General features: G+C 45.3%; 1 protein-coding gene across 3 annotated transcripts in view; it reads right to left on the bottom strand.

Annotated features, from left to right (window-relative positions):
• Nucleotides 1–19,140, bottom strand: part of ltn1 (listerin E3 ubiquitin protein ligase 1) — a 98,694-nt gene extending 79,554 nt beyond the window's left edge. For all 3 annotated transcript variants that reach the window (XM_045690252.1, XM_045690254.1, XM_045690253.1), the window contains exons 1-10: nt 18,972–19,140; nt 18,315–18,521; nt 12,101–12,199; nt 11,935–11,994; nt 10,474–10,644; nt 7,463–7,515; nt 6,182–6,362; nt 5,913–6,086; nt 2,512–2,702; nt 1,574–1,721 (exon numbers count right to left, since the gene is read on the bottom strand). In XM_045690252.1, the coding sequence (XP_045546208.1) occupies nt 1,574–1,721; nt 2,512–2,702; nt 5,913–6,086; nt 6,182–6,362; nt 7,463–7,515; nt 10,474–10,644; nt 11,935–11,994; nt 12,101–12,199; nt 18,315–18,521; nt 18,972–19,013 (1,326 nt within the window). In that variant the 5' untranslated portion in view covers nt 19,014–19,140. The remainder of the gene's footprint in view (nt 1–1,573; nt 1,722–2,511; nt 2,703–5,912; nt 6,087–6,181; nt 6,363–7,462; nt 7,516–10,473; nt 10,645–11,934; nt 11,995–12,100; nt 12,200–18,314; nt 18,522–18,971) is intronic.
• Nucleotides 19,141–21,234: the final 2,094 nt, after the last annotated feature.

The raw sequence follows: 21,234 nt of genomic DNA, 5'->3' as shown, positions 1-21,234 counted from the left end.
TTGTTACCTGTTGTTCTAGGAGCATGTTGTTACCTGTTGTTACCTGTTGTTACCTGTTGTTCTAGGAGCATGTTGTTACCTGTTGTTACCTGTTGTTCTAGGAGCATGTTGTTACCTGTTGTTACCTGTTGTTCTAGGAGCATGTTGTTACCTGTTGTTACCTGTTGTTACCTGTTGTTCTAGGAGCATGTTGTTACCTGTTGTTCTAGGAGCATGTTGTTACCTGTTGTTACCTGTTGTTACCTGTTGTTATAGGAGCATGTTGTTACCTGTTGTTACCTGTTGTTACCCGTTGTTCTAGGAGCATGTTGTTACCTGTTGTTATAGGAGCATGTTGTTACCTGTTGTTACCTGTTGTTACCTGTTGTTCTAGGAGCATGTTGTTACCTGTTGTTACCTGTTGTTCTAGGAGCATGTTGTTACCTGTTGTTATAGGAGCATGTTGTTACCTGTTGTTACCTGTTGTTACCTGTTGTTACCTGTTGTTCTAGGAGCATGTTGTTACCTGTTGTTACCTGTTGTTCTAGGAGCATGTTGTTACCTGTTGTTACCTGTTGTTCTAGGAGCATGTTGTTACCTGTTGTTCTAGGAGCATGTTGTTACCTGTTGTTCTAGGAGCATGTTGTTACCTGTTGTTACCTGTTGTTACCTGTTGTTATAGGAGCATGTTGTTACCTGTTGTTACCTGTTGTTACCCGTTGTTCTAGGAGCATGTTGTTACCTGTTGTTATAGGAGCATGTTGTTACCTGTTGTTCTAGGAGCATGTTGTTACCTGTTGTTCTAGGAGCATGTTGTTACCTGTTGTTACCTGTTGTTCTAGGAGCATGTTGTTACCTGTTGTTACCTGTTGTTCTAGGAGCATGTTGTTACCTGTTGTTCCCTGTTGTTCTAGGAGCATGTTGTTACCTGTTGTTACCTGTTGTTCTAGGAGCATGTTGTTACCTGTTGTTATAGGAGCATGTTGTTACCTGTTGTTACCTGTTGTTACCTGTTGTTACCTGTTGTTCTAGGAGCATGTTGTTACCTGTTGTTACCTGTTGTTCTAGGAGCATGTTGTTACCTGTTGTTACCTGTTGTTCTAGGAGCATGTTGTTACCTGTTGTTACCTGTTGTTACCTGTTGTTCTAGGAGCATGTTGTTACCTGTTGTTCTAGGAGCATGTTGTTACCTGTTGTTACCTGTTGTTACCTGTTGTTATAGGAGCATGTTGTTACCTGTTGTTACCCGTTGTTCTAGGAGCATGTTGTTACCTGTTGTTATAGGAGCATGTTGTTACCTGTTGTTACCTGTTGTTACCTGTTGTTACCTGTTGTTACCTGTTGTTATAGGAGCATGTTGTTACCTGTTGTTCTAGGAGCATGTTGTTACCTGTTGTTCTAGGAGCATGTTGTTACCTGTTGTTACCTGTTGTTCTAGGAGCATGTTGTTACCTGTTGTTACCTGTTGTTCTAGGAGCATGTTGTTACCTGTTGTTCCCTGTTGTTCTAGGAGCATGTTGTTACCTGTTGTTACCTGTTGTTCTAGGAGCACTGTTGTTACCTGTTGTTCTAGGAGCACGGAGCGTGTTGTTACCTGTTGTTCTAGGAGCACGGAGCGTATTTGTGTGTGTTCCTCCTCTTCCTCAGTATTCTGTAACACAGTGTATCTCAAACACTCGACTGCTGACACCACTATAGCAGCACTCTCTGATGGACTGGACACAGCACGCTCACTGGACAAGCTGCAACACACACACACTCTGGGTTAAATACTGCAGCTGGACTCTCCGATGGGATAACACACACACACACTCCTCCCCCAACCTCCCTCTCCTTCCTCCCCCCCACCGCCCTCCCTCTCCTCCCCCCCAACCGCCCTCCCTCTTCCTCCCCCCAACCTCCCTCTCTTTCCTCCCCCCAACCTCCCTCTCTCTCCTTCCCCCACACTCCCTCTCTCTCCTTCCCCCAACCTCCCTCTCCTTCCTCCCCCCCACCGCCCTCCCTCTCCTCCCCCCCCACCGCCCTCCCTCTCCTCCCCCCCCACCGCCCTCCCTCTCCTCCCCCAACCTCCCTCTCTCTCCTTCCCCCACACTCCCTCTCTCTCCTTCCCCCAACCTCCCTCATCTTCCTTCCCCAACCTCCCTCTCCTTCCCCCCCCTCTCTCTCCTCCCCCCAACCCCCTCTCTCTCCTCCCCCCAACCCCCCTCTCTCTCCTCCCCCCCACCGCCCTCTCTCTCCTCCCCCCCCGCCCTCTCTCTCCTCCCCCCACCGCCCTCTCTCTCCTCCCCCCCGCCCTCTCTCTCCTCCCCCCACCGCCCTCTCTCTCCTCCCCCCCGCCCTCTCTCTCCTCCCCCCCACCGCCCTCTCTCTCCCCCCCACCGCCCTCTCTCTCCTCCCCCCACCCCCTCTCTCTCCTCCCCCCCACCGCCCTCTCTCTCCCCCCCCACCGCCCTCTCTCTCCTCCCCCCCCCCCCCCTCTCTCTCCTCCCCCCCACCGCCCTCTCTCTCCTTCACCAACCTCCCTCTCCTTACCCTTGTATGAGACAGCTGTAGAAGGTTGTGTAGAAGTCTAGGTTAGGTGTAGTGACCTCAGTGGGTAGTTTACTGATGAGGGGCAGCAGGTTAGGGTGGAGGGCTGTAGCCGAACCTTTACCTCCATCCTTTAACAGGGACCACAGTTTAGGCAGAACAGCCTTCCTGGCGTTGACATGACTCCAACAGTCCTGGGACAGAGACAGAGGGCGTACTTGGTAACAATGACCCAGCACATTACACGTTTTCCCCTTTAATTAATAAAGCCTATGATTTAATAAAATGCAAAAGCCATTTTACAAACATCTGACTGAATGCTGAAGGTATCGTGCAGATGTAGACTACGAATACTAGAACAGGGATGGGGTTAGGGCTACCTCTCGTTGGCGCCAGCAGCTGTGCACAGTTATCTGACTTCTAGATCAATGGCATAGGCAGTTACATGCACACAAGTTTGAGAGGCTGAAAGAGAGTCTGAAAGAGAGTCTGAAAGAGAGGCTGAAAGAGAGTCTGGAGGAGAGGCTGGAGGACGGGGCTGGAGGACGGGGCTGGAGGACGGGGCTGGAGGACGGGGCTGAAAGAGAGGCTAGAGGACGGGGCTGAAAGAGAGGCTAGAGGACGGGGCTGAAAGAGAGTCTGGAGGACGGGGCTGAAAGAGAGTCTGGAGGAGAGGCTGGAGGACGGGGCTGGAGGACGAGGCTGGAGGACGGGGCTGGAGGACGGGGCTGAAAGAGAGTCTGGAGGACGGGGCTGAAAGAGAGGCTAGAGGACGGGGCTGAAAGAGAGTCTGGAGGACGGGGCTAGAGGAGAGGCTGCATCAATTCAGTATTTTCATAATGAGGAAGAAATAAAACGAATACGTAAAAAACATTGGTGAACTGGCGATTCATAATGTTTGAATCAGTTTTCTGACTGATGCACATCGGTGAAACCCTATGGAAATTACAATCACCAAATACATATACATTTTTTAACATCCTTATTTGGGGATTTTAAAACGTGTTTATTATGATCAACTTCGATACCCACGTTGAATTCTTTGGAAGTTTGCTACAAAATCGAGATTTAATTAAATATTGATCCATTATGACTACTAGATATTTAATTAAATACTGATTTATTCTGACTACTAGATATTTAATTAAATACTGATTTATTCTCACTACTAGATATATAATTAAATACGGATTCATTCTGACTACTACATTTGTTGTCACACAGGACTATGTGCTGACACGGACAAATCACGGGCCAGCAGGCTATGAGGAAGCTTGCGCCCTCATTAACGCTCTTAACACATGAATGAAAACTGCAGTGTCAACAAGCCTGTCAAATGGAAACGGAGAGGCTGACCAATGTCTATGGAGCTGACAGAGTAGAGATGGAGGGACTGACCAATGTCTATGGAGCTGACAGAGTAGAGATGGAGGGACTGACCAATGTCTATGGAGCTGACAGAGTAGAGATGGAGGGACTGACCAATGTCTATGGAGCTGACAGAATAGAGATGGAGGGACTGACCAATGTCTATGGAGCTGACAGAATAGAGATGGAGGGACTGACCAATGTCTATGGAGCTGACAGAATAGAGATGGAGGGACTGACCAATGTCTATGGGGCTGACAGAGTAGAGATGGAGGGACTGACCAATGTCTATGGAGCTGACAGAGTAGAGATGGAGGGACTGACCAATGTCTATAGGGCTGACAGAGTAGAGATGGAGGGACTGACCAATGTCTATGGAGCTGACAGAGTAGAGATGGAGGGACTGACCAATGTCTATGGAGCTGACAGAGTAGAGATGGAGGGACTGACCAATGTCTATAGGGCTGACAGAGTAGAGATGGAGGGACTGACCAATGTCTATGGAGCTGACAGAGTAGAGATGGAGGGACTGACCAATGTCTATGGAGCTGACAGAGTAGAGATGGAGGGACTGACCAATGTCTATGGAGCTGACAGAGTAGAGATGGAGGGACTGACCAATGTCTATGGGGCTGACAGAGTAGAGATGGAGGGACTGACCAATGTCTATGGAGCTGACAGAGTAGAGATGGAGGGACTGACCAATGTCTATGGGGCTGACAGAGTAGAGATGGAGGGACTGACCAATGTCTATGGAGCTGACAGAGTAGAGATGGAGGGACTGACCAATGTCTATGGAGCTGACAGAGTAGAGATGGAGGGACTGACCAATGTCTATGGAGCTGACAGAGTAGAGATGGAGGGACTGACCAATGTCTATAGGGCTGACAGAGTAGAGATGGAGGGACTGACCAATGTCTATGGAGCTGACAGAATAGAGATGGAGGGACTGACCAATGTCTATAGGGCTGACAGAGTAGAGATGGAGGGACTGACCAATGTCTATGGAGCTGACAGAGTAGAGATGGAGGGACTGACCAATGTCTATAGGGCTGACAGAGTAGAGATGGAGGGACTGACCAATGTCTATGGAGCTGACAGAGTAGAGATGGAGGGACTGACCAATGTCTATAGGGCTGACAGAGTAGAGATGGAGGGACTGACCAATGTCTATGGAGCTGACAGAGTAGAGATGGAGGGACTGACCAATGTCTATGGAGCTGACAGAGTAGAGATGGAGGGACTGACCAATGTCTATGGAGCTGACAGAGTAGAGATGGAGGGACTGACCAATGTCTATGGAGCTGACAGAGTAGAGATGGAGGGACTGACCAATGTCTATGGAGCTGACAGAGTAGAGATGGAGGGACTGACCAGAATGGAGAACATAGAGTCACCATGTTCTGGAATTAACAGTGCTAGGCAGTCTAGTGGTTAGAGCGTTGGACTAGTAACCGGAAGGTTGCAAGACCGAATCCCCCGATCTGACAAGGTCAAAATCTGTTGTCCAGCCCCTGAACAAGGCAGTTAACCCACTGTTCCCTGGTAGGCTGTCATTGTAAATAAGAATTTGTTCTTAACTGACTTGCCCTAGTTAAATAATGGGAAAATAAAAAAATAGTCACTCTAAAGAGCTGTAATTCTGATGATCGTATTTGCCGTCCTTTTTTTGTTTTCCAACGTTGACCTGGCTAGGTTGTTGGTAACGCTGAGCTTTCAAATGAAGCGTCTGCTGCAAAGGTTTAACAGTGGACCATCATCCGGTTCATAGACATTAAAACCAGGTTTACGCCATCAGGCAACATGGAAAAAGACTACAACGACCACAATCATTTCCTAGTTACGGCCACGTTCACCATGATCCTTAGCAACAAACCCCCAAAAAAATTGTGTGCCATTCAACCCCGTTCAGAAATAAATGGCAAAGCTTCAAATAATCCCGGGAGATTTCCATAGAAATATAGTAGATGACGTCAGCCCTATCACTACCTACCCGGTTTGAAGGTCTGTGGTTAAATCACACCCAAAAGACTTACTGTTAAGGTGGAGAGTGTGTGGAGTACAGCTTCCCAGAGAGGAGGCAGCACCACCGGGTCCGTGTCGTCTATAGACAGCAGAACAGCAGGACAAACTCTGGCAGCCTCCGTCTGCACCAGACCTGGAGTGTGTTCACACAGGGAAGAGACCACCTCGAAGAAAGCACCACGCACCTAGAGAGACCAGAGGACACACCGAGGAGGTTAGTGGAGGGTGTGTGTGTGTGTGTGTGTGTGTAGGTGTGTGTGTGTGTACCCTATCTCCGTACCTGTGGGGTCTTGTGTCTGCTGTACTTCCAGAACTTGGCCTGGTTGAGGAGGTGTGTCAGTCTGTCCTGTAGGTTGTGTGTGTCTGTCTGGGGTAAGGAGGACAGTAGTCTCTTCACCCCCAGTAGAGAGCTGGTAAGTAGACGGAGAAACTTTGCTTCCCTCTCCTCTTCTGGAACACTCCTCATAACACATCAATCAACAGGTTAATGAATCAGTCTCTACCTCTGCTGCTGGCCTATCATATAACACATCACCAACAGGTTAATGAATCAGTCTCTACCTCTGCTGCTGGCCTATCATATAACACATCACCAACCGGTTAATGAATCAGTCTCTACCTCTGCTGCTGGCCTATCATATAACACATCACCAACAGGTTAATGAATCAGTCTCTACCTCTGCTGCTGGCCTATCATATAACACATCACCAACAGGTTAATGAATCAGTCTCTACCTCTGCTGCTGGCCTATCATATAATACATCACCAACAGGTTAATGAATCAGTCTCTACCTCTGCTGCTGGCCTATCATATAACACATCAATCAACAGGTTAATGAATCAGTCTCTACCTCTGCTGCTGGCCTATCATATAATACATCACCAACAGGTTAATGAATCAGTCTCTACCTCTGCTGCTGGCCTATCATATAACACATCACCAACCGGTTAATGAATCAGTCTCTACCTCTGCTGCTGGCCTATCATATAACACATCAATCAACAGGTTAATGAATCAGTCTCTACCTCTGCTGCTGGCCTATCATATAATACATCACCAACAGGTTAATGAATCAGTCAGTCTCTACCTCTGCTGCTGGCCTATCATATAACACATCAATCAACAGGTTAATGAATCAGTCTCTACCTCTGCTGCTGGCCTATCATATAATACATCACCAACAGGTTAATGAATCAGTCTCTACCTCTGCTGCTGGCCTATCATATAACACATCAACCAACAGGTTAATGAATCAGTCTCTACCTCTGCTGCTGGCCTATCATATAACACATCACCAACCGGTTAATGAATCAGTCTCTACCTCTGCTGCTGGCCTATCATATAACACATCACCAACAGGTTAATGAATCAGGTCAGTCTCTACCTCTGCTGCTGGCCTATCAGCCCCTAGCCAGGGTTATTTAGGCTGCACTTGAGATCACAGCTACTCTGGCATTATGGGTATGACTTCATTCTTCCTTATTGTCAAGTACCCAGCTTACTATGGGTGCAAAACAACAGTCAGATGTTATTTAAAAAAAAATAGATGAACTACTCACTGTGGGTCACTTAGGGTGTCTGGGGTCTCCTTCAGCAAGTTGTCTTGAAGCACCTGAAGTTCATCATCATCATCATCATCATCATCATCGTCACTCAGGTTAAAGACCTCATCATTTTGACAATCATCTCCCTCAACACCACCCCACCTAACCCAACGCCCCCTCTCTCTTTACTATAATATAGACTACTGACAGTGAGGACCTCTATACTATAATATAGACTACTGACAGTGAGGACCTCTCTCTATACTATAATATAGACTACTGACAGTGAAGACCTCTCTTCACTATAATATAGACTACTGACAGTGAGGACCTCTCTATACTATAATATAGACTACTGACAGTGAAGACCTCTCTCTATACTATAATATAGACTACTGACAGTGAAGACCTCTCTCTATACTATAATATAGACTACTGACAGTGAGGACCTCTCTCTATACTATAATATAGACTACTGACAGTGAGGACCTCGCTCTATACTATAATATAGACTACTGACAGTGAGGACCTCTCTCTATACTATAATATAGACTACTGACAGTGAAGACCTCTATACTATAATATAGACTACTGACAGTGAAGACCTCTCTCTATACTATAATATAGACTACTGACAGTGAAGACCTCTCTCTATACTATAATATAGACTACTGACAGTGAGGACCTCTCTCTATACTATAATATAGACTACTGACAGTGAAGACCTCTCTCTATACTATAATATAGACTACTGACAGTGAAGACCTCTCTCTATACTATAATATAGACTACTGACAGTGAGGACCTCTCTCTATACTATAATATAGACTACTGACAGTGAGGACCTCTCTCTATACTATAATATAGACTACTGACAGTGAGGACCTCTCTCTATACTATAATATAGACTACTGACAGTGAAGACCTCTATACTATAATATAGACTACTGACAGTGAAGACCTCTCTCTATACTATAATATAGACTACTGACAGTGAAGACCTCTCTCTATACTATAATATAGACTACTGACAGTGAAGACCTCTCTCTATAATATAATATAGACTACTGACAGTGAAGACCTCTATACTATAATATAGACTACTGACAGTGAGGACCTCTCTCTATAATATAATATAGACTACTGACAGTGAAGACCTCTCTCTATAATATAATATAGACTACTGACAGTGAAGACCTCTATACTATAATATAGACTACTGACAGTGAGGACCTCTCTCTATACTATAATATAGACTACTGACAGTGAAGACCTCTCTCTATAATATAATATAGACTACTGACAGTGAAGACCTCTATACTATAATATAGACTACTGACAGTGAAGACCTCTCTCTATACTATAATATAGACTACTGACAGTGAAGACCTCTCTCTATACTATAATATAGACTACTGACAGTGAGGACCTCTCTCTTTACTATAATATAGACTACTGACAGTGAAGACCTCTCTCTATACTATAATATAGACTACTGACAGTGAAGACCTCTCTCTATACTATAATATAGACTACTGACAGTGAGGACCTCTCTCTATAATATAATATAGACTACTCACAGTGAAGACCTCTCTCTATAATATAATATAGACTACTGACAGTGAGGACCTCTCTCTATACTATAATATAGACTACTGACAGTGAAGACCTCTCTTCACTATAATATAGACTACTCACAGTGAAGACCTCTCTCTTCACTATAATATAGACTACTGACAGTGAAGACCTCTCTTCACTATAATATAGACTACTGACAGTGAAGACCTCTCTCTTCACTATAATATAGACTACTGACAGTGAAGACCTCTCTTCACTATAATATAGACTACTGACAGTGAAGACCTCTCTTCACTATAATATAGACTACTGACAGTGAAGACCTCTCTTCACTATAATATAGACTACTGACAGTGAGGACCTCTCTCTATACTATAATATAGACTACTGACAGTGAAGACCTCTCTCTATACTATAATATAGACTACTGACAGTGAGGACCTCTCTCTATACTATAATATAGACTACTGACAGTGAAGACCTCTATACTATAATATAGACTACTGACAGTGAAGACCTCTCTCTATACTATAATATAGACTACTGACAGTGAAGACCTCTCTCTATACTATAATATAGACTACTGACAGTGAAGACCTCTCTCTATACTATAATATAGACTACTGACAGTGAAGACCTCTCTCTATAATATAATATAGACTACTGACAGTGAAGACCTCTATACTATAATATAGACTACTGACAGTGAGGACCTCTCTCTATAATATAATATAGACTACTGACAGTGAAGACCTCTCTCTTTACTATAATATAGACTACTGACAGTGAAGACCTCTCTCTATACTATAATATAGACTACTGACAGTGAAGACCTCTCTCTATACTATAATATAGACTACTGACAGTGAGGACCTCTCTCTATAATATAATATAGACTACTCACAGTGAAGACCTCTCTCTATAATATAATATAGACTACTGACAGTGAGGACCTCTCTCTATACTATAATATAGACTACTGACAGTGAAGACCTCTCTTCACTATAATATAGACTACTGACAGTGAAGACCTCTCTTCACTATAATATAGACTACTCACAGTGAAGACCTCTCTCTTCACTATAATATAGACTACTGACAGTGAAGACCTCTCTTCACTATAATATAGACTACTGACAGTGAAGACCTCTCTCTTCACTATAATATAGACTACTGACAGTGAAGACCTCTCTTCACTATAATATAGACTACTGACAGTGAAGACCTCTCTCTATACTATAATATAGACTACTGACAGTGAAGACCTCTCTTCACTATAATATAGACTACTGACAGTGAAGACCTCTCTTCACTATAATATAGACTACTCACAGTGAAGACCTCTCTTCACTATAATATAGACTACTGACAGTGAGGACCTCTCTCTTCACTATAATATAGACTACTGACAGTGAAGACCTCTCTTCACTATAATATAGACTACTCACAGTGAGAACCTCGTCCTTGCAGAAGCTAAGAGCCTCAGCCTGTTTGCTGGGGGGGAAGGCAGCGCTGAAGGCCTGGCAGGCAGCAGAGGCAGCAGGGGGATAGCTGTCACACTGAGACAGCAGCCAGTGGCCCATCACACTCTTCAGGTAGGGGGCGAGACTACGCCGCACCTAGGCTCATACAGAGATCAGTGGGTCATACAGAGATCAGTGGGTCATACAGAGATCAGTGGGTCATACAGAGATCAGTGGGTCATACAGAGATCAGTGGGTCATACAGAGATCAGTGGGTCATACAGAGATCAATGGGTTATACAGAGATCAATGGCTTATACAGAGATCAGTGGGTTATACAGAGATCAGTGGGTTATACAGAGATCAGTGGGTCATACAGAGATCAGTGGGTCATACAGAGATCAGTGGGTTATACAGAGATCAGTGGGTTATACAGAGATCAGTGGGTCATACAGAGATCAGTGGGTTATACAGAGATCAGTGGGTTATACAGAGATCAGTGGGTCATACAGAGATCAGTGGGTCATACAGAGATCAGTGGGTTATACAGGTGTGTCCGTCTTGCTGTCCGTCCGTCCGTCTTGCTGTCCGTCCGTCCGTCCGTCTTGCTGTCTGTCCGTCCGTCTTGCTGTCCGTCAGTCCGTCCGTCTTGCTGTCTGTCCGTCCGTCCGTCTTGCTGTCTCGTCCGTCCGTCCGTCTTGCTGTCCGTCCGTCCGTCCGTCTTGCTGTCCGTCCGTCCGTCCGTCTTGCTGTCCGTCCCGTCCGTCTTGCTGTCCGTCCGTCCGTCTTGCTGTCCGTCCGTCCGTCTTGCTGTCCGTCCGTCCGTCCGTCTTGCTGTCTGTCCGTCCGTCTTGCTGTCTGTCCGTCCGTCCGTCTTGCTATCCGTCTTGCTGTCGTGTCTGTCCGTCTTGCTGTCTGTCTGTCCGTCTTGCTGTCTGTCTGTCCGTCTTGCTGTCTGTCTGTCTGTCTGTCCGTCTTGCTGTCTGTCTGTCTGTCTGTCCGTCTTGCTGTCTGTCTGTCTGTCTGTCCGTCTTGCTGTCTGTCTGTCCGTCCGTCTTGCTGTCTGTCTGTCTGTCCGTCTTGCTGTCTGTCTGTCCGTCCGTCTGGCTGTCTGTCTGTCCGTCCGTCTTGCTGTCTGTCTGTCCGTCTTGCTGTCTGTCTGTCCGTCTTGCTGTCTGTCTGTCCGTCTTGCTGTCTGTCTGTCCGTCCGTCTTGCTGTCTGTCTGTCTGTCTGTCCGTCTTGCTGTCTGTCTGTCTGTCCGTCTTGCTGTCTGTCTGTCTGTCCGTCTTGCTGTCTGTCTGTCCGTCCGTCTTGCTGTCTGTCTGTCTGTCCGTCTTGCTGTCTGTCTGTCCGTCCGTCTGGCTGTCTGTCTGTCCGTCCGTCTTGCTGTCTGTGTGTCTGTCCGTCTTGCTGTCTGTCTGTCCGTCCGTCTTGCTGTCTCCCACCTTCAGGACCAGTTGTTCAAACGCCTGCTGGGTGGCCTCTCTCACACGTCGGTCGTGGTCCTGGAATCAACAACATCAGAGTCATGGGTTCAAGTCCCACAAGGATCACATAGAAAATGCAAACACTTGAGACCCCCTCCAAGTGTAGCAGCTCACTAAGACTCACCATTGAAATCTTGCAGTAGATCCTGGGCCAGTAAGGTAGAACTCCTTTAACGACCTCTGAGTCCCGCTCCTGACACATAGCCCCAAACTCCTGCACTGCCTGTAGGGGAGAAACAGAGAGCAAAATGTCAGAGCCTCCGGGACAGGGCTGGTGTGTGTGTGTGTGTGTGTGTGTGTGTGTGTGTGTGTGTGTGTGTCTGTTTGCGTGCACTAAGTCTAGAACATTCTTCTCCCAAGGGAACTGAAGCGACTGGTACTCTGATATCAGTTTTTGGTACTCTATTAGTCTTTATGGTATGCTGCCTGTATTTTATTTTAATCTGACAATGTTTTTTTTTAGAGCCCAATTCAAACAGTCCCATTTTTTACCACATTCTAGCTCAGAAAATCTTTTTATATCTCCTGCACACATGAACGGTTTAGGGGCGGAGAGAGACGTTTAGGGGCGGAGAGAGACGTTTAGGGGCGGAGAGAGACGTTTAGGGGCGGAGAGAGACGTTTAGGGGAGGAGGGAGACGTTTAGGGGAGGAGAGAGACGTTTAGGGGCGGAGAGAGACGTTTAGGGGCGGAGAGAGACGTTTAGGGGCGGAGATACGTTTAGGGGCGGAGGGAGACGTTTAGGGGCGGAGGGAGACGTTTAGGGGCGGAGGGAGACGTTTAGGGGCGGAAGGAGACGTTTAGGGGCGGAGAGAGACGCTCAGAGAGACGTTTAGGGGCGGAGAGAGACGTTTAGGGGCGGAGAGAGACGTTTATAGGGGCGGAGAGAGACGTTTAGGGGTGGAGAGAGACGTTTAGGGGCGGAGAGAGACGTTTAGGGGCGGAGAGAGACGTTTAGGGGCGGAGAGAGACGTTTAGGGGCGGAGAGAGACGTTTAGGGGCGGAGAGAGACGTTTAGGGGCGGAGAGAGACGTTTAGGGGCGGAGAGAGACGTTTAGGGGCGGAGAGAGACGTTTAGGGGCGGAGAGAGACGTTTAGGGGCGGAGATACGTTTAGGGGCGGAGGGAGACGTTTAGGGGCGGAGGGAGACGTTTAGGGGCGGAGGGAGACGTTTAGGGGCGGAGAGAGACGTTTAGGGGCGGAGAGAGACGTTTAGGGGCGGAGACGTTTAGGAGTGGAGGTAGACGTGGACCGATGTGCTGACTAGTGTAGGAGTGGAGGTAGATGTGGGTCGATGTGCTGGCTAGTGTAGGAGTGGAGGAAGACGTGGACCGATGTGCTGGCTAGTGTAGGAGTGGAGGTAGATGTGGGTCGATGTGCTGGCTAGTGTAGGAGTGGAGGTAGATGTGGACCGATGTGCTGGCTAGTGTAGGAGTGGAGGTAGACGTGGACCGATGTGCTGGCTAGTGTAGGAGTGGATGTAGACGTGGACCGATGTGCTGACTAGTGTAGGAGTGGAGGTAGACGTGGGTCGATGTGCTGGCTAGTGTAGGAGTGGAGGTAGACGTGGGTCGATGTGCTGGCTAGTGTAGGAGTGGAGGTAGATGTGGACCGATGTGCTGACTAGTGTAGGAGTGGAGGTAGACGTGGGTCGATGTGCTGGCTAGTGTAGGAGTGGAGGTAGATGTGGACCGATGTGCTGGCTAGTGTAGGAGTGGAGGTAGATGTGGACCGATGTGCTGACTAGTGTAGGAGTGGAGGTAGACGTGGGTCGATATGCTGGCTAGTGTAGGAGTGGAGGAAGACGTGGGTCGATGTGCTGACTAGTGTAGGAGTGGAGGTAGACGTGGGTCGATGTGCTGACTAGTGTAGGAGTGGAGGTAGACGTGGGTCGATATGCTGGCTAGTGTAGGAGTGGAGGTAGACGTGGGTCGATGTGCTGGCTAGTGTAGGAGTGGAGGTAGATGTGGACCGATGTGCTGACTAGTGTAGGAGTGGAGGTAGACGTGGGTCGATGTGCTGGCTAGTGTAGGAGTGGAGGTAGATGTGGACCGATGTGCTGGCTAGTGTAGGAGTGGAGGTAGATGTGGACCGATGTGCTGACTAGTGTAGGAGTGGAGGTAGACGTGGGTCGATATGCTGGCTAGTGTAGGAGTGGAGGAAGACGTGGGTCGATGTGCTGACTAGTGTAGGAGTGGAGGTAGACGTGGGTCGATGTGCTGACTAGTGTAGGAGTGGAGGTAGACGTGGGTCGATATGCTGGCTAGTGTAGGAGTGGAGGTAGACGTGGGCCGATATGGGTCTATTTTAATAAACCCATTGAATGTACCCCATCACAAAGAAACCCATAAATTGTTTTAGGCAGGTCCAAATAAACATTATAGACTGATAAAATATATTTTCAAAAAGAACAGAATGGCATATTCTTTGTTTCATTATGTTACTGGTCTGTGTAGTCTATATGCTGAATGGCTGTGCCATGCACATTAAAACAACAGTTATTATGTTCATTAAAACAGACAAGACACACTTAGACTACCCTGATCACAGTCAACACACATATTTTATAGTAGGCTAGGAATATAATGTAACAAAATAAAATACAAATATTGTTTTTCCCCCACACAACTTGCAGCAAGGCAACATGTGGAATCACTGTCATATTAAGAAAGTGATATGTTGAAACAGAACCCATGATTTTTTTATTTATTTTTTTAAATCCATATTTCATCTCTTTCCTACCCTCACTACGCTTTGTCGGGGAGCAGGCGTAGGGTCTTACGTTGGCAGTATCTATATCACGATACTGATAGAAAACAATAGCAATCTATATTTACAAAAACACGCAAGTCTCGTCTTCATATTTCACGACCTCCGCAGGAATCCTTTTTTTTGTAGTTGCCGATACGCTATCGAGCAAAACAATAGGCCTACAGTTGAGTCAGGCTACATTATAACACGCTAAATGTTTCTAATCAGTTATAGATTAACAAACGAGCTACACCACCTCTTATTTAACCAAATATACAGACGCAGATTCAGTTTAACAAAATCACATTGATGGATTAAGTCACAGGCTTTTGGTCGACAGTAGGCCAAAGCTACAGAGTGGCAGAGCGACTGAAGAGCAAAAAGAAATCTACTTGTTAGGCTAAATATCGTGCTGCCAAAATGTTCTGATCAGTGCTGATCAATGACCCAACCAGACAAGATGATCACAGCACTCTCGCCTCACATTTCCCCCCCCCCAGCCTAATGGTAGCATAATCAATATCCAAACGGCGATTCAGTGAAAATAAAAATCTGGCATTTATTGATTGATTTATTAGTCAAGATCCCACGCTCTCCTCAGGCCGTGTTTAGACTTGACATTCCATGCAGCTTTTGATTCTGATCATGGAATTCTGATCATGGTATTCAGAACACATTATGCATCTATACCTATATTTAAAATGTGTCTACCGTGTCCACAGTGTGTCTGGATTCCCCTTTCCCATATTCGCCATATTAAAATGCCAGTACACATTCTACAAACAGTGGAATAGGAACAATATGACAAAACAACAACTGGACGGCACCCTCTGAAGAGGCCAGCCTGATCTGAACACAATCAGACCACAAAGCCACTTCTGGGTGCGTCTACACCCGTCTTTTCAATGTGATCTTCATATTATGATAGTCGCATGCAAGTGTCAAGTGTAGACACGACCTCAAAGCAACGTGAAACGATAATGAAATAGTTCACCACACGCGGGTAGGCTATTGATTCAAATCCTATTATAACGATTCGATTACCTTGGGAGTTTAAGTAAGCAACAATTTGATGCCTTCAATTGCACTAGCCTACTTTATTACAATATTTTTTTGTAATTCAGTGATATTTATTCCCACAGTAATTCGTTCTGGATCCATGTAGTTGTGGTTTAGAAAACAGTGCATGTGGTGGAGGTGATGGGTGAAATGGCCTCACAAAAGGTTTTACAACTGCCAGGATGAGTAGTAACGGGCGCTGCCTAGCAACCATCAAAAGCTTAAATAGTGCATACCAATGCTGCCTCAGCATTACAGCTACTAAATGAGGCGTTATGGTCATTCCCAGCATCTGCATTCGCCGTAAAAGCATTTGCTGCGATGCGGCCGCTGCAGAAGTCAAGGCATTCATACATCTTGCGCTTCGCGGAACAGAGCTGTTGTGTAGGAAGATGTCAAGGAAGTGAGTTAGTTTTTTTACAGGATGTACCGCCCCCAGTCAACCAATCATGCCAATGTGGAGACCTCCGCATCGTTACAAAATTTGGGAGGCGCGATGCGGTATGAAGGTTGATTTGGCCTCTTCAAAGGTGTATATCTCTTTCCTTCTCTCTCCCTCTCTAAGATCTCACCTTCAGTTTGGTCTCTCTCTCTAAGATCTCACCTTCAGTTTGGTCTCTCTCTCTAAGATCTCACCTTCAGTTTGGTCTCTCTCTCTAAGATCTCACCTTCAGTTTGGTCTCTCTCTCTAAGATCTCACCTTCAGTTTGGTCTCTCTCTCTAAGATCTCACCTTCAGTTTGGTCTCTCTCTCTAAGATCTCACCTTCAGTTTGGTCTCTCTCTCTAAGATCTCACCTTCAGTTTGGTCTCTCTCTCTAAGACCTCACCTTCAGTTTGGTCTCTCTCTCTCTAAGATCTCACCTTCAGTTTGGTCTCTCTCTCTCTAAGATCTCACCTTCAGTTTGGTCTCTCTCTCTCTAAGATCTCACCTTCAGTTTGGTCTCTCTCTCTAAGATCTCACCTTCAGTTTGGTCTCTCTCTCTAAGATCTCACCTTCAGTTTGGTCTCTCTCTCTAAGATCTCACCTTCAGTTTGGTCTCTCTCTCTCTAAGATCTCACCTTCAGTTTGGTCTCTCTCTCTAAGATCTCACCTTCAGTTTGGTCTCTCTCTCTCTAAGATCTCACCTTCAGTTTGGTCTCTCTCTCTAAGATCTCACCTTCAGTTTGGTCTCTCTCTCTAAGATCTCACCTTCAGTTTGGTCTCTCTCTCCAAGATCTCACCTTCAGTTTGGTCTCTCTCTCTAAGATCTCACCTTCAGTTTGGTCTCTCTCTCTAAGATCTCACCTTCAGTTTGGTCTCTCTCTCTAAGATCTCACCTTCAGTTTGGTCTCTCTCTCTAAGATCTCACCTTCAGTTTGGTCTCTCTCTCTCTAAGATCTCACCTTCAGTTTGGTCTCTCTCTCTAAGATCTCACCTTCAGTTTGGTCTCTCTCTCTCTAAGATCTCACCTTCAGTTTGGTCTCTCTCTCTAAGATCTCACCTTCAGTTTGGTCTCTCTCTCTAAGATCTCACCTTCAGTTTGGTCTCTCTCTCTAAGATCTCACCTTCAGTTTGGTCTCTCTCTCTCTAAGATCTCACCTTCAGTTTGGTCTCTCTCTCTAAGATCTCACCTTCAGTTTGGTCTCTCTCTCTCTAAGATCTCACCTTCAGTTTGGTCTCTCTCTCTAAGATCTCACCTTCAGTTTGGTCTCTCTCTCTAAGATCTCACCTTCAGTTTGGTCTCTCTCTCCAAGATCTCACCTTCAGTTTGGTCTCTCTCTCTAAGATCTCACCTTCAGTTTGGTCTCTCTCTCTAAGATCTCACCTTCAGTTTGGTCTCTCTCTCTCTCTAAGATCTCACCTTCAGTTTGGTCTCTCTCTCTAAGATCTCACCTTCAGTTTGGTCTCTCTCTCTAAGATCTCACCTTCAGTTTGGTCTCTCTCTCTAAGATCTCACCTTCAGTTTGGTCTCTCTCTCTCTAAGATCTCACCTTCAGTTTGGTCTCTCTCTCTAAGATCTCACCTTCAGTTTGGTCTCTCTCTCTAAGATCTCACCTTCAGTTTGGTCTCTCTCTAAGATCTTACCTTCAGTTTGGTCTCTCTCTCTAAGATCTCACCTTCAGTTTGGTGACTCTCTCTCTCTAAGATCTCACCTTCAGTTTGGTGTCTCTCTCTCTCTAAGATCTCACCTTCAGTTTGGTCTCTCTCTCTAAGATCTTACCTTCAGTTTGGTCTCTCTCTCTAAGATCTCACCTTCAGTTTGGTCTCTCTCTCTAAGATCTCACCTTCAGTTTGGTCTCTCTCTCTCTAAGATCTCACCTTCAGTTTGGTCTCTCTCTCTAAGATCTCACCTTCAGTTTGGTCTCTCTCTCTAAGATCTCACCTTCAGTTTGGTCTCTCTCTCTAAGATCTCACCTTCAGTTTGGTGACTCTCTCTCTCTAAGATCTCACCTTCAGTTTGGTCTCTCTCTCTAAGATCTCACCTTCAGTTTGGTGACTCTCTCTAAGATCTTACCTTCAGTTTGGTCTCTCTCTCTAAGATCTTACCTTCAGTTTGGTGACTGTGTCTCTCTTGGATAGTTTCCTCAACACCAGGCGGAAGTCAGCATCAACCAGGTTGTCAATCTCCTCTGCCCCATGGACAGCAGGCACATAGCCCAGCTCTGTGGTCGCTGTGGTGCCGAACCCCACGAACCCGGGAACGACACCACTCTCCCGGGCCAGCAACTCGGCAGCCCTCCCGCTGCTGGACGGCTGGTGGTGGAAGATGATCGGACGAAAATGTCAGATTCACAACTGGAGTTGTTAGGTAGTTATATAACACATTGGTCATAACATTACCATACGTAACACCGGGTAACTCGCAGACAAACTAGTTAGTTGAGTCCTAAGTTGATTGTATCAAAACATGACATTCTGGAAAGTTATGCTGGCGTGAACTTTGAATTGGCAAGTTAACGTTACTTATTAACGGGTCGGTGCTAACCGGGATCATTGGGAATAGGACATCCCAACTTTGACGTTACACCATTAAAGTTGACATTTAAACCGATAACGGTAAGAGGTTATGATTTAGGGTAGGGACATCCCAATGATTCCGGGTATCACCCAGCTTACCTAATGTTTTTGTAGCTAGCTAAGCTAACCACACACATGACTAACGTTAGAATAGCGAGAGAATGTATATCTGGCGAGGAAACTTACCCGAACGTTTCCTTTCGTTCGCTGTTTATTCTTTCCTCCCATTTTATGTATTTTATTTTACAGATTAAGTTATTAACTTTTAAACATGTGATAGCGAACCAAAGCCAAAAAGCATGGGGTCAGAAAAATGGAAAACACGTCACAACAGTTACCCGAAAAAACCGGAAGAAAATAAAATATACCGGAAATACGTCATCATAGCGCAGCTAGAACTAGGAGCCGGATGTTTCACCGGAAGTGCAAAAAGACTCCCGAATACTAGAAGACCTGGTAAAAACCAAAAATATGTTTCACCGGATGTATAAATCTGAAGAGAGAAAGTGCATTGGCCAACAGTGGAGCGAGATGGAACTGGGTTTATATTCTGCTGATCGTGGAAAAGGACGATCTCATTACAGTTTTCTGTTGCCCAAAACAATCTGTTAAGAACAAAATGCACTGAGTTTTGTAGACGTGACCCTATACCTATCATTTTTTTGTTGTTTTACAAGGAGTGCAAGGGCGAAATGAGTTATTGCATATGTGTACTTCACAGTGAAGTTATTCCCTAACGGGAATATGCAAATGTTTCTTTCTATAAACTAGTTCCAGTGAGGATTTCCTGCACTGAAAAATGTGTTACAGCTGTTGATACGTCATTGATAATAATATGGCAATTGTTTTCATGTCATAACATGAATATATATAAGGGGGGGTCATAGCTATTTGCAATAAAATTGATGTTTAACCCTTTATCATGATTGGTGTCTTAATGGATTTGTCCAAAATCGTGTGACATAAAAAATTACTTTTCTGTCCTTGCATTTATGGCAGTGTAAGTTGTTGTTATATTAAGCATTAGTCAGTTAAATTAGATATTGAACTTGAACCTTGTAAAAAATATGACAGTTTTGTGTTGTATAGAGATCTCAGAAATGCAGTGTAATATTTGTAGTCTTCTTATATTACAGGGTGGAAACAGCTTTCATGGGCACACAAATCCAAAATAATAAATGCGATGGCAAAATCGAATGCTTCTAAACCCAAAAAAGTCACCTTACCTTGATACTTACAAAACCTAAATTGATACTGTTATTAATAAGTGGTTCTTCAATAATTCTGCATAATACTTGTTGGATGTTGGACTCGTTGGATACTCATTTAGCTCATCCAGCTGATTAGTGGTGCATATTTTCCCACATTATCATCAGATCCAGGAAATAATTTTCTGAATGACAGTCAAGTGTTGAACAACTGTTCATGGTGGAACCAGCTTCCTCCTGAAACTAAGACAGCAGAGGAAATGGCCTACATGTATTTTATTTCTTTACGCTTTTTGCATGCTTTGGAGGGAGGGGGGGGGGCTATTTTAGGCCCTATGTGTACAATTATATAAATTATACAATTATATAATATTGAGGTCCTTGAAAATTACAATTTTAGAGCTTGAAAAAGTCCATGATAGTCCTTGAATTTGTCTTGCCAATGTCTGTATGAACATTAAAGAATGTATAGTCCTAGACATGTTGTTGCATACAGTGCATTCGGAAAGTATTCAGACCCCTTGACTTTTAAATGACAAGTATAAATACCCTTTGCTATGCGACTCCAAATTGATCTCAGAATGGTCCCACCTGATCTTGCCTCCTCCCGGCTGCCTTTCAATTTTGAAGATATTTCTGTGGATGTATTTCAAGGCCCACCTTCACACTCAGTGCCCTCTTTGCTTGACATCATGGTAAAATCTAAAGAAATCAGCCATGACCTCAGAAAAAAAATTGTAGATTTCCACAAGTCTGGTTGATCCTTGGGAGCAACAGCATAGCCTAGTGGTTAGAGTGTTGGACTAGTAACCGAAAGGTTGCAAGATCAAATCCCCGAGCAGAGAAGGTACAAATCAGTCGTTCTGCCCCTGAACAAGGCAGTTAACCCACTGTTCCTAGGCTGTCATTGACAATAAGAATTTGTTCTTAACTGACTTGCCTAGTTAAAAATTCCTAACGCCTTAAGGTACAAACAATAATACGCAAGCATAAACACCATGGGACCCCGCAGCCGTCATACCGCTCAGGAAGGAGACGCGTTCTGTCTCCTAGAGGTGAACGTATTTTGGTGCAAAAAGTGCAAATCAATCCCAGAACAACAGCAAAGGACCTTGTGAAGAAGGTACAAACGTTTCTATAGCCACAGTAAAACGAGTCCTATATCGACATAACCTGAAAGGAGACTCAGCAAGGAAAAAGCCACTGCTCCAAAACCGCCATAAAAAAGCCAGACTACGGTT

The sequence above is a fragment of the Salmo salar genome, chromosome ssa11 (genome assembly GCF_905237065.1).
Source record: "Salmo salar chromosome ssa11, Ssal_v3.1, whole genome shotgun sequence".
Classification (NCBI taxonomy): domain Eukaryota; kingdom Metazoa; phylum Chordata; class Actinopteri; order Salmoniformes; family Salmonidae; genus Salmo; species Salmo salar.
The sequence above is the reverse complement of the archived record's forward strand: the minus strand, read 5'-3'. Positions and strand labels throughout refer to the sequence as shown.